Raw genomic sequence first — 13360 nt, 5'->3', positions numbered from 1 at the left:
AGATAAAGAAATCAAAACTATTAACAAGCACATGAAGAAGTGTTCTACATCTCTTATAATCAGAGAGATGCAAATTAAAACAACCCTGAGGTATCACCTCACACCTAGCAGATTGGCTAACATGACAGCAAAGTAAAGTAATGAATGCTGGAGGGGATGTGGCAAAGTTGGGACATTAATTCATTGCTGGTGGAGTTGTGAATTGATCCAACCATTCTGGAGGGCAATTTGGAACTATGCCCAAAGGGTGATAAGAGACTGTCTGCCCTTTGATCCAGCTATAGCACTGCTGGGTTTGTACCCCAAAGAGACAATAAGTAAAAAGACTTGTACTTCAAAAAATCAAGCCATTCTCCAATTGATAAATGGGCAAGGGACATGGATAGGCAGTTCTCAGATAAAGAAATCAAAACTATTAACAAGCACATGAAGAAGTGTTCTAAATCTCTTATAATCAGAGAGATGCAAATTAAAACAACCCTGAGGTATCACCTCACACCTAGCAGATTGGCTAACATAACAGCAAAGGAAAGTAATGAATGCTGGAGGGGATGTGGCAAAGTAGGGACATTAATTCATTGCTGGTGGAGTTGTGAACTGATCCAACCATTCTGGAGGGCAATTTGGAACTATGCCCAAAGGGTGATAAGAGACTGTCTGCCCTTTGACCCAGCCATAGCACTGCTGGGTCTGTACCCCAAAGAGATAATGGACACAAAGACTTGTACAAAAATATTCATAGCTGCGCTCTTTGTGGTGGCCCAAAACTGGAAAACGAGGGGATGCCCATCAATTGGGAAATGGCTGAACAAACTGTGGTATATGTTGGTGATGGAATACTATTGTGCTAAAAGGAATAATAAAGTGGAGGAGTTCCATGGAGACTGGAACAACCTCCAGGAAGGGATGCAGAGCGAGAGGAGCAGAACCAGGAGAACATTGTACACAGAGACTTATACACTGTGGTATAATCGAACGTGATGGACTTCTCCATTAGTGGCAGTGTAATGTCCCTGAACAACTTGCAGGGATCCAGGAGAAAAAAACACCATTCATAAGCAAAGGACAAACTATGGGAGTGGAAACACCGAGGAAAAGCAACTGCCTGAATACAGAGGTTGAGGGGACATGACAGAGGAGAGACTCTAAATGAACACTCTAATGCAAATATTATCAACAAAGCAATGGGTTCAAATCAAGAAAACATCTAATGCCCAGTGGATTTACGCGTCGGCTATGGGGGGTGGAGGGGAGGAAAAGAAAATGATCTATGTCTTTAACGAATAATGCTTGGAAATGATCAAATAAAATATATTTAAAAAAATAAAAGAAAAAAAAAGACTTGTACTTGTATTCATAGCTGCACTCTTTGTGGTTGTAGCATCCCAAGCATATTCACATCTATGAAATATAAATGACTGTATGGCTACTGTGTCTCCAAGCATAAGGTTATACCAATGAGGCTTGTGAATGTAACCTTGAACTGGCCATGTGGCCCTTGGCTAAGACAAACTCATTAACACGCTCGGACTCAATTCCCCAGGAAAGCTGGGGTTTGCAATCTACACGCCCAAAGGTGTTCCCTCTACCTTGCCACCCAATCTTAATTGTCTATACTTTGTGATGTGGTTACTACGTCCTTGGGAGTACCGCCCAAGCAGGACAGGAATAAATTCAGAGGCAAACCCATGCACTTCCTCTTGGCTCTTGGCCTTTCTCCCCTTCCATGGAGCTCCACTGGGCTCCTCAATGACTGTCTCTCTCTCCTCTTGACCTTCTCCTTCCCCGAGATGGTTACCATCTCGGCCTGCATTTCCTACCTTAATCTCCTCATCCACCTCGTGTTCCTTTGTACTCATACTTTCCTATCAAAGGGAGTATCATAGGGATTGCCTGCCCTATCCAACCACTGACTTGTCCCTGTCTTTCATTTCCACCCTGGTTCTCGGTTCCTACCTCTCCTCAGGTCCCATCACAAAGGTGAGCCCCTTCCCTTGTGGGACCCTGCTGGTCAGGGAAGTCCATTAAGGAAAACCCCACAGTGGTGGCCAAAAATTGGAAAATGAGGGGATGCCCTTCAATTGGAGAATGGCTGAACAAATTGTGGTATATGTTGGTGATGGAATACTATTGTGCTAAAAGGAATAATAAAGTAGAGGAATTCCATGGAGACTGGAACGACCTCCAAGAAGTGATGCAGAGCGAAAGGAGCAGAACCAGGAAAACATTATACACAGAGACTGATACACTGTGGTACAATAGAACGTAATGGACTTCTCCATTAGTGTCAATGCAATGTCCCTGAACAATCTGCAGGGATCTAAAAAACACTATCCACAAGCAGAGGATAAACTATGGGAGTAAAAACACCGAGGAAAAGCAACTGCTTGACTACAGGGGGGAAGGGGATACGACTGAGGAAAGACTCCAATTGAACACTCTAATGCAAATACCAACAACATGGAAATGGGTTCGAACCAAGAACACAAGTGATACCCAGTGGAATCGTGCACCGGCTATGGGAGAGGTGGTGGGAAGGGGGTGGAGGGGGGAGGAAAAGAAAATGATCTTTGTTTCCAATGAATAATGTTTGGAAATGACCCAATAAAATAATGTTTAAAGTGAAAAGAAAAAAAAAAACACTACAAGATGCCAAAGAGAAAAAAAAGGGAAAAAAAGAAAAGCAACTGCTTGACTACAGGGGTTGAGGAGATATGACTGAGAAAAGATTCTAAATGAACACTCTAATGCAAATACCAACAACATGGAAATGGGTTCGAATCAAGAACACAAGTGATACCCAGTGGAATCGTGAGTTGGCTATGGGATGGGGGGGGGGGGGGGGGCGAGAAAATGATCTTTGTCTGCAATGAATAATGCTCAGAAATGACCAAATAAAATAATGTCTTAAAAAAAATGGATAGGGGACTGAAATTAACTGAAGGAAAAAACTCAAAGACCTAGAACAAAAGCAGAAAAATCAACAGGGAAAACTAATAACAAAAGGAATGTGGCCTCCAAATTTAATAAACAGATTTAGGAATCTACAAATAAATACTTCAAAACAGGAAAGTGACCCAATACTTGATGAGACAGAGGACTTTGGAATGCAAGGAGAACTCAGAACCACAACAGGCTGTTCCTGAGTGTTCCAAAGAGAAATTAGAATTATGAGAGAAGAATTAAAGGTCTGTATAGGAAAAATAATGGGCAAAATAGAAAAAATCAGACTCTGCCTCACCGCAGAAATGAAAGGAAAACAATAAATTGAGAATGAGAATACACAGAAGTGAAGAACAATCTGGAAAAAAAGGGAAAAACAACGTTAAGATAAAATATGCTCAGCAAGCAATAAAAACATACTGATCTCAAAGACAGAATACATAGGAATAATCTAAGGATCATTGGTCTCCTTGAAAAACACACCCTTGAAGAATAAAATCTTGCCCAAGAAACAAACTACTAAAAATCAGAATTGTAATACAATGAAGGAAATAAGACAACTGACCAAAACCTCTAAACACAGAAAAATAAATTCCAATTGAAAAAATTCACAGGTCACCTCCAAAAAAAACTCCCAAAAAAGGACAAAAACTCCAGGACACAGAATGGCTAAATTTAACAATTCAATTCAGAAGTAACAAGCTCTGCAAGCAATCGAGAGAAAGACCTTCAAATACAAAGGAAAGGACATTCAAATAATACAAGATTATATTTTGCACCCACTATAAAATGTAGGAAGGAATAATGTGTTCTGAAGAGCAAGGGAGCCCAGAGTGCAGCCCAAAGCAACCAGCCCTCAAAACCATCCAGGAAGAAATATGTATAATCAATAATAAAGAAGTTTTAAACATATTTAGAAAGAAAATTCAAACTGAAGAAATTATTCCTCAAACATCTGAAACAATAGAAATGCAGCAGTGAATAAATGTAACAAGACACAAGGGCAAAAAAAAAATGAAAACAGAGATACCAGGACAAGGGAATGATCAAGATGAAATCACAGTAAAATCAAAATAAAAAAGTAAAAATAAAAACTATATTATACCCAGCCATATGCTGAGAACACAAAAGAAATAGAAAATTCCTTTAAAAACATAAAATACTCAATTAGAAAACCAGACAAAAATCTCAAATAATTCAATCTCAGAAAAGGAAGCAGATCTAGCTGTATATGAGTTGCCAAAGTAGTTGGTAAAAAAAAAAAATACACACACAACAACTCCTGGTCCTATTGGATCCATAGGATAATTCTACCAAAATTTTAGAAGAACAAAGAATTCATAATCCACAAATTATCCTCAAAAATTGAGAAAGAATGCATCCAATAAGAATCCTTTTATGAGACAAATATAGTTCTAGTACCTAAACCAAGGAAAGATAAAACAGAAAACTACAGACCAGCTATCATTAGTCAACACAGACTCAAAATGCTTAAACAAAATCCTATCAAACTACAGTGATTTATCCAAGAAATTGTTCATTATGATCAAGTGGAATTTATTCTAGGAATGCAAGAATGGTTCAACATCAGGAAAAAAACCATAAACTAATTATTAAAAAAAATAAACTCAAAACATCTAACTCAATAGATGCCCCCCAAAAGGCCTTTGACAATATACAGTACTCTTTTATGCTAAAAACCCAAAAGTAAAAACATAAAAAGACCTTTTGAAAAATATCATTAAAAAGCATCTACTTAAAACCAAAAGCAAATATCATATATAGTGAGGATACACTAGAACCTTTTCCAATAAATACAGGAGTAAAGCAAGGATGCTCATTCTCCTCATTATTATTTTATATAGTCGTGGAAAAGTGAGCAAGAACAAAAAAGATCAGAGAAGGAAATTAAAGGCACAAAGAGATGTAAAAGAATAGATCAAACTATCCCTATTTACTGACAATATAATAATTTACCTGGAAAATCTTAGGTAGTCAGTGAAGACACTGAAACAATTACTAACATGAGTAAAGTTAGAGACTACAAAATACAGTCTCAAAAATTAACACTATTTCTATATAATAATAATAATAAAACTTAGGAAGTAATCATACAAAAGGAAATCTCACTCCAAAAAAATACATAAACTATTTGGAGATCAACTTCCCAAGACTACATGAAAGATGTTGGACTGAAATGCAATGAAATTTGTTTAAAGAAATAAAGAACACTAATGGATTGTTGGTGGACTTATGAGTTGATCCAATCATTCTGGAGGGTAATTTGGAACTATGACCAAAGGGCTATAAAACTGTGCCTACCCTTTGATCCTATAATGCCACACTACCAGGTCTGTATCCCAAAGAGACAATAAAAATGGGGGAAGGACCTACTTGTACAAAAATACTCATAGCAGTTGTGGTTTGTTTTTGTTTTGTTTTTGTAGTGGCAAAGAATTGGAAATTGAAGGGATGTCCACCAATTGAGGAATGGTTAAACAAACTGTGGTACATGTTGGTGATGGAATATTATTGTTCTATCAGAAATGATAAGCAAGATGAATTCAGAGAAAACTACAAAGATCAGCAGGAAATGATTCAGAGCAAAATAAGCAGAACCAGGAGTACATTGTATACTGTAATAGCAATATTATATGATAATCAACTAGGAAAACATGGCTACTCTCAGCAATACAATGATCTGAGGCAATCCTGAAAGACTTATTATTGGGAATGCTATCCACCTCCAGAGAAAGAAGAGTTGGATGGATGCAGATCAAAGCATACTATCTTTCATATCAGTATATTTACAGTTTTATTTGGGGATTTTGGTTTTGTATATGTTCTCAGGACTGATCAATATGGAAGTGTGTTTTGCATAACAATAAAAATAAAAAATTTTTAAAGAATAAAGAACTAGAGAAATAGAAACAGAAAATGCTCAAGGGTAGTCTGTGCCAATATAATAAAATTGACAATACTACCAAAATTCATTTATACTTTTAATACCATGCCAATCAAATACTTTTCAGAAACTGATAAAATAAAAATCAGTTGGAAAAACAAAATGTCTAGAATATCAAGAGAAAGGATGAAAAGAAGTAGGAAAAAAGGAGAATAGCACTTGCAGACTTCAAACTCTATTATAAAGCAATAACCATCAAAACCATCTGCTACTATTTATTAAAGAATGTAACATACCAAGACACGGGAGATTCAGAAACAATAAAACTTAATCATCCACTGCTTGATAAAGTGAAAAATAAAAATTATCTAAAGCTCCTTTTGTGATAAGAGAGAAAAGGGATAGGAAGAGGGAGATGGAGAGGAAGGGGAAGAGAGAGAAGGGAGAAGGGAGAAAGGAAAAGGGAAAAGGTGAAGGGAGGTCAAAAAATATAAACAAACAATTCCCCAAAGAACTACAAAATATTCATAGCCACATGAAAAAATGTCCCAAATAACTAATAAGAGAAATGCAAATCAAAACAACTCTGAGGTTTCACCTCCCATCCTGAAAACTGGCAAAAATGACAACAAATGGCAAAAGTCAGTGTTGAAGGGGTTGTGGAGCCATAAGCACATGAAGACATTTTTGATAGAGCAATGAAATATATAATATTGGAAAGCAATTTGGAACTATATAAAGTGATTAAAATATCCATCCATACCTGTGAACCAGGGACTCTATTACTGGACTTATACACTACACAAGCCATGGATAAAAGGAAAATTTCCATATTATACGAAAATATTTATAGTAGCACACTTTGAGATTCCTAAGAACTGGAAACAAAGTAGATGCTCATCAACTGGGAAATAGCTAACTAAACTGTGGTATATGAATATAATGTGATATTTACTGTGCTGTAAGAAATATATGATAATTACATAGAAAAATCCAAATGAACTGATAAAGAGTCAAGTAGACAGAGCCAAAAAAACAAAATACACAATAGCTACAACAATGTAAATAGAAAGAATACCTACACAACCAAAAATAAATATAACAAAATTATAAAGATCAAGCTAAACCTGAATAAAGACATATGAGAAGACAAACCTAACAAACACTGTTAAAGTGAGAGGTTCACAGATGTTATATATTGTACATGTTTGGGGGACTTTTTCAATGTATCAACAACTTGTGCTGACTTATTTTTTCCTAATGACTTTTATGTATTAATGCAGAGTAAAATGAGCAGAATTGAAAAGCCAATGTGTAAAGCAACAACAAAGACAAGCAAATTTGAAAGATTTAATAATTCTGATACTGCAAAAAACCAACCATGATTCCTGGAGGACTTAGGATGAAACCTGCTCTCTATCTTGTTACAGAGGAAAGATTCGTATAGGATGAGATAATTTTTTTTGGATAGTCAATGAAGAAATTTGTTTTACTTAGCCAAACATGTTTTTAACAAGTATTTTATTTTTTCTTTTTCAAGGAAATTATTGCAAGAAAATCCATTAGTCTAATGTGGGAGACAATATACACATAACTATGTGCAAACAAGATTTATACAGAATAAATTGAGATAATCAGCATAAAAAAGGTACTAGAATTGAGAACAGAAAAGACTTCCTACATATACTGGGATTTTAGCTGGCAGGAAGGCAGGAAGGCAGGAAGCAGAGATGAGGAGAAACAGTTAGTAAAAATGCCCCAAATTGGGAGATGGGAATATCTTATTTAAGGAGCAGTAAAGGAGGTCAGTGTCACCTCCAGAGGTCAATGACATAAAGAAAGGTATTCTGATATATACCAAAAAAAACTTAGAACAGAGCTAACAAATTAGAAGAAACAAAGAAGATATCCAATGATTGGGAAATGAATAAAAATAAGTATGATACATGAATGTAATAATATGATTACTATAAGAAGTGACAAATATGATGAAACAGAAAATCATGGAAATTATTAAATGAATAGTTGCAAAACTGCATAAGAACTAATAAAACAATATATAATGGTTACAAAAATGTAAATGGAAAAAACAAACTGAAGCATTGCTGAATAATTATAATGGTCAAGCTTAGCCCCTCAAAAAAAGAATATGAGAAAGCACACACTGTCTTTGTAGAGGTTGGGGACAGTGGGCACATGTTGAGTTTTGGGTGGGGTTTTTTTTTTTTTTGCAGAACCATAGATATGGTCTGTGGTATACTCTAATGACAATTTTAATTCCATTTTTAAGCAATATTTAATTAAACAATGAGCACTTATCAAGCACCTACTACATGCCACACACTGGTAAGAATAATCCAGGGTGGAAATTTCATAAAGATTAAGTGCTGATGGGAAAAACTAGTGAGGGATTTTAAGGCAGAAGCCAACACTGAACTGAATTGTTTAACTAGAGTCAAAACTTGGTAGAGAAAAGTGAAGAGAAGGCAAAAGCAGGTCAAATGGCTTTTCTAAGAAAATCTTGAGGGGCAGAGATGTTAGAGTCTGCAAGCAGAAAAGCCCAGGGAAAAGATTCCTAGAAGTGAGCCTCACTCCAAAGTGCTATTCACCATGGCTCATCCATTAAGTTCCTAGATTTTTCTCACATGATTGTATATTACTGATATACAAAGCTTCAAGAATCTGAAAACTTGTTATATGGAAAAGAGACTGAAGATGTCTTTGGACACAGGTGGTAGAACGAGGAACAAAGGATAGATGTTACAATAAGAGAAATCAAGGCTTGATGCATCCACTTCTTAATATTCAGATATCTCAAAGTACTGCCTCCATAAGGAAGGAAGCAACCTTAATTAGTTTTCCCTCTACTGGAATCTAATCTAAGGAAATATGACTTTCTTTGTCAGATATTTGTAAAAGTTTTAAGATTCTAGATAGGAAAGATTCCCGTTATTCAGTCAGCCAAAACTTCCTAAATAGTAAGGGCCAAAGAAAAGGGAGCAGTAGGATAGAGTGGAAAGCAAAACAGATTTGGAATCAGAGGAGCTAAATTAGAATCTTGACTCAGTCCTTTACTACTTGTGTAACTTTTGACAAGTCATCTCACATCTCTGGGCCTTCATTTCTTCATCTGTTGGACTATATGATTCTCAGATCCCTCAGAGGTAGGAATCAGAGATTTGGTGAATGTGGACTGTAGCTAATAGAGACAATGGTCATTTAAAAACAATTATATGGACAAATATGAAGTATATGAAATGTGTTTTTTGGCTTGTACCCCAAAGAGATAATAAGGAAAAAAACTTGTACAAGAATACTCAGTCACACAGTTTGTGGTGGCAAAAAAATTGGAAAATGAGGGGATGCCCTTCAATTGGGGAATGGCTGAACAAATTGTGGTATATGTTGGTGACGGAATACTATTGTGCTCAAAGGAATAATAAACTGGAGGATTTCTATGTGAACCATGTGAAGTAGAACAACCTCCAGGAACTGATGCAGAGTGAAAGGAGCAGAACCAGGAGAACATTGTACACAGAGACTGATACACTGTGGTAAAATCAAATGTAATGGACTTCTCTACTAGTAGCAATGATCCAGAACTATTCGGAGGAAAATATGAGAAAGAATGCTATCCACATCCAGAGGAAGAACTGTGGGAAAAGAAACACAAAAGAAAAACAACTGCCTGATCACATAGGTCAGTGGGGCTGTGACTGGGAAAGTAGACTCTAAAAGATCATCCTAGTGCAAATATTAATAATAAGGAAATGGGTCTTGATCAGTGGAATTGTGTGTCAATATGGGGGGAGTGGGCAAAGGAGAGGGAAGGAACATGAGTCTTGTAACCATGGAAAATTATTCTAAATCATCTAATTAAATAAAATTTGAAAAAGAAAAATAAAAAAGAAATGTGTTTTTGGACATGAGCAATAAGGGCATATATTTTGCTCATGTACTTAATGAGACACAGGGATTAAGTATTTCTTCCCCCTGCCCCCAACTGGGTGGAGAAGGGTGAAAGGGGAAAGAAATGAATACTTTATAACTGAAAATAATATTTTTTTAAAAAATGCAATGGCTCCAGGTTTCATTTTTCCCCAACATCATCACATAAATATAAGCAGTTCTCACTTTGGCCATAATGTACTCTTGGAAATGATAACCATAATGATAATACAGATTCCATTTTCCCACTGGAGAAATGTCTAAATTGTTATAATTGGTTTGTATTCATCCCATACCAAGCACATGGCATCAAATAAATCACAGATAAAATTAACAATATGTAACAAAAACAAATAGTATAAATTATGTCCATAAACATTGTAAATGGACCAATTACATTCCAAGTCATAAAATTTTACATCTGGAAGGCAGCTAAAAATAACCATGTCTAAACTCTTCTTTTGACAGAAGAGGGGCTAAGTCATAGTGGAGGAAAGCACTTTGCCAAAGTTACTATGCTAAGCTCTGAGGACACAAAGAAAAAAGCAAAACCCCGTTCCTTTCCCCAAGGAGGTTGATTACCTTCTAATGAGGAGACAATATATGAATGAGCAAGTACTTATAGAAACTACATGCAGAGGAGAAGACAGACCTCAGAGGTAACTCCAAGACACATTTCACTATTCACTGCTATGAACAAATTGAACAAAATGAACAAAAACTGTATTTAGCTCATATGAATATTGTTTTCTTTCTTAGAATTTAGAAGCCCTGTTGTAGGGAAAAGAAAGGGATATACTTTGTATGGGAGGAACATATATAGGTCTACTTTCAGATTCAGATTTGAGTCCAAGCTCTGTTACTTACTAGCTATGGGATCTTGGGCAAGCCAAATAACTCGAAATCTCAAAATTTTCATCTGCAAAATGGGGACAACACTATTTGTATCACCTCCTTCACAGGGTTGTACTAAGGGAAGAGCATTGTAAACTTTCAAGTACTATAAGATTAAGAGTTATCACTGTGGACAAAATCCCTTCCTCTTCTGTAAGTCTCAGGGTGCTCTTCTCTAAGAAAATTGATTGGACTAGTTGATTTCTAAGGTCTCATTCACCTCTAAATGTTATTACCTCCATTGTTATAACCTACTTCTTTAGGGGGGAAAAAATACAACCCAACAAAGTTTGAAATGTCTTCTTTGGCTATCAATAGGTTTTCTTATGGCAAGTAAGTTGGCCAATTATGGAGGATTTTTCTGAATCTGTTCATCATTTCTTATTCTTCTCACAAAAAAACTACTAAGTACAAAGGAAAAGAAGAGAATATATTTCAAAGTAATGTGAATGAAAGGAGATTTGCAGAGGAAGAGAACAAAACCACAGAGCTAGAAGGAATTTTCAAGTCTTATGCAACTCCTTCACTGTCCAGATGCAAGAAACAAAGTCCACGAAGAAAAGAACTTTCCCAATGCTACCAAGTCAGTGAAGAGTAGAGATGGGAATAGAACTCAGGTGGAGCTCAATTCGCCAAACCAGGCAGGCAGAGATTTTTTAATTAACAAGGAGGGTTGTTCAGAGATGTGTCTGTGCATGCACATCATGACCAACTTAACAAAAACACCCTCTTCATCCTGCCTAAAAGGATCTATGCTTCAAGAAACCAGAATGGGCAGATAAGACCTTTGAGAATATAGGTGTCAACTTTGAATGAGCAGTGTTATATCTAACCAAATTAAAAGAAATAAACCTTGTATACAATAGTTTCATTCACAAAATTTTATGTCTATGAGGATAAATGATAGCATCAACTTTATAAGAAAAGAGTAAAAAAAGCACAAAGAACTTTCTTTCCATTTTTCATTCAAGTTTTCCAAGAGAGCAATGATTCTATTTTGTGTGAATTTTTAAATCTTCAGTACAGACTTCGATCTTCTCTAATGAAGTCTTGTTTATAATCTCAAGAACAATACTGTATAGCCACCTAGATTAGGATGTTGATTCCAACATTAAAAACAATAGCAAATATGTAACCAATAAGAAGAAAGCTCTAAATACCCTGGAGGTTAATCTGAGGGGCAATGGGCTATAAGTCAGACTTTCATAAAACCTGTGATCTACACACTTAATTCAGCCACTGGTTATAAAACACATGAATATGCTTCTTGATAAATGCAAGCGACATTACATTCCTACAGAGGAAGTCAAATGTGTTGAGGTTTTATTTCTTTAAATTTACAGTATGCTAAACCTTCCTACATCCAGAATGGAAATGTGAAGGACAATCAGAAGATCCTAACATCAAGGTATTGCCAAAACATTCAGGAAACAATAGTAAAAGCACTTACCACCAAGTCCCAGTTATTCTGTTCAAGCAACGTAATAGCTTCATCAATGTTTTCAATGCCAGTACATGCCTAAAAATGAATTAAACAAAAATATTTAGATAGCGATGGGGCAACAAATAGTTACTAAAGTATAACAATGAAATCACCAATTCTAACCATTGTACAACATAACTAAGTAACCAGATCCATTAAACACTTACAGAACAAAATGTACACCAAATGTATGCAGCTAGTGATTCCAGAACTGGAATTGGAATCAGGAAGACAGGAATTCAAACCCAGTCTCACAAAGTTACTAGCAGCATAAGCCTGGACAAATCACTTAAATTTTCTTTGCCTCGGTTTCCCCATCTGTAAAATAGCATCTACCTCCCAGGGTTAAGAACCAAATGATATAGCATTTAAAGTAGTCTGCAAACCTTAAAATAATATATAAATACATTGGTGGTGGTATTATTAAGTCTGATCTCAGTCTACAATCTTCCCAGTAGAGGAGGGTAAATTGAGGACCCTAGCAAAAGAAATCTGTGCACACAGGCCACACTGGGTCAGTGACTCCTGAATCTGAGTCCAGGGATTTTTCCACTGCACCAAACTATCTCTAGTATATTAATAAAAATACACAGTTAATCTAGTATTCAATTACTAGATATGTTTTTTTAAAGACCATTTACAAAAGAAGCAAAATTCATTGGGGCTTATTTCACCAAACTTAACCTTCTTGTGAAAGCAAAGTAATCTTTATCACATAGCTAACATTTATATAGGCTTTAAAGTATAAAATGGAAGGACAGAGACAAGAGGGTGGAGAAGATATAGAGACCCCTCTGATCTCTACCAAATTACCTTCCAAATAACTTTGCTATAACTCATCAAAACCTGGAGTGGCAGAATCCACAAAAGGATGGGGTGAAACAATTTTGTAGCCCAAGACAACTTAGAAGGCTGGTATAAAAGTGGTGCTAAGGTATGCCCCACATCTTCAAGTCAACATAGGCCTTAGACATGAATGAATCAGCTACAACAGGAGCTCTCAGCCACAGACAGTATAGAGAGTTGGGCAACTACTAAGATGGAAATTAAAGGGTCCCCTTTGCTGGCTTTAAGTGTAAGACTTTGTTTCACAACCCATGAACAAATTCAGGTTAAAGCCCTGGGTCACAATCTCAGGGCATGGAGGATGACTAGCACATACCAGTGCTTTCAGCTGCAGGGGAAGA

At 36.2% G+C, this 13360-nt stretch overlaps 1 protein-coding gene across 4 annotated transcripts in view; it reads right to left on the bottom strand.

Annotated features, from left to right (window-relative positions):
* FAF1 (Fas associated factor 1) overlaps positions 1-13360 on the bottom strand; it is a 438628-nt gene that overhangs the window by 359120 nt on the left and 66148 nt on the right. For all 4 annotated transcript variants that reach the window (XM_056815169.1, XM_007480191.3, XM_016429780.2 and 1 more), the window contains one exon: positions 12141-12209. In XM_056815169.1, the coding sequence (XP_056671147.1) occupies positions 12141-12209 (69 nt within the window). The remainder of the gene's footprint in view (positions 1-12140; positions 12210-13360) is intronic.

The sequence above is a fragment of the Monodelphis domestica genome, chromosome 2 (genome assembly GCF_027887165.1).
Source record: "Monodelphis domestica isolate mMonDom1 chromosome 2, mMonDom1.pri, whole genome shotgun sequence".
NCBI lineage: Eukaryota > Metazoa > Chordata > Mammalia > Didelphimorphia > Didelphidae > Monodelphis > Monodelphis domestica.
This window is presented reverse-complemented; position numbering and strand designations above follow the sequence as displayed.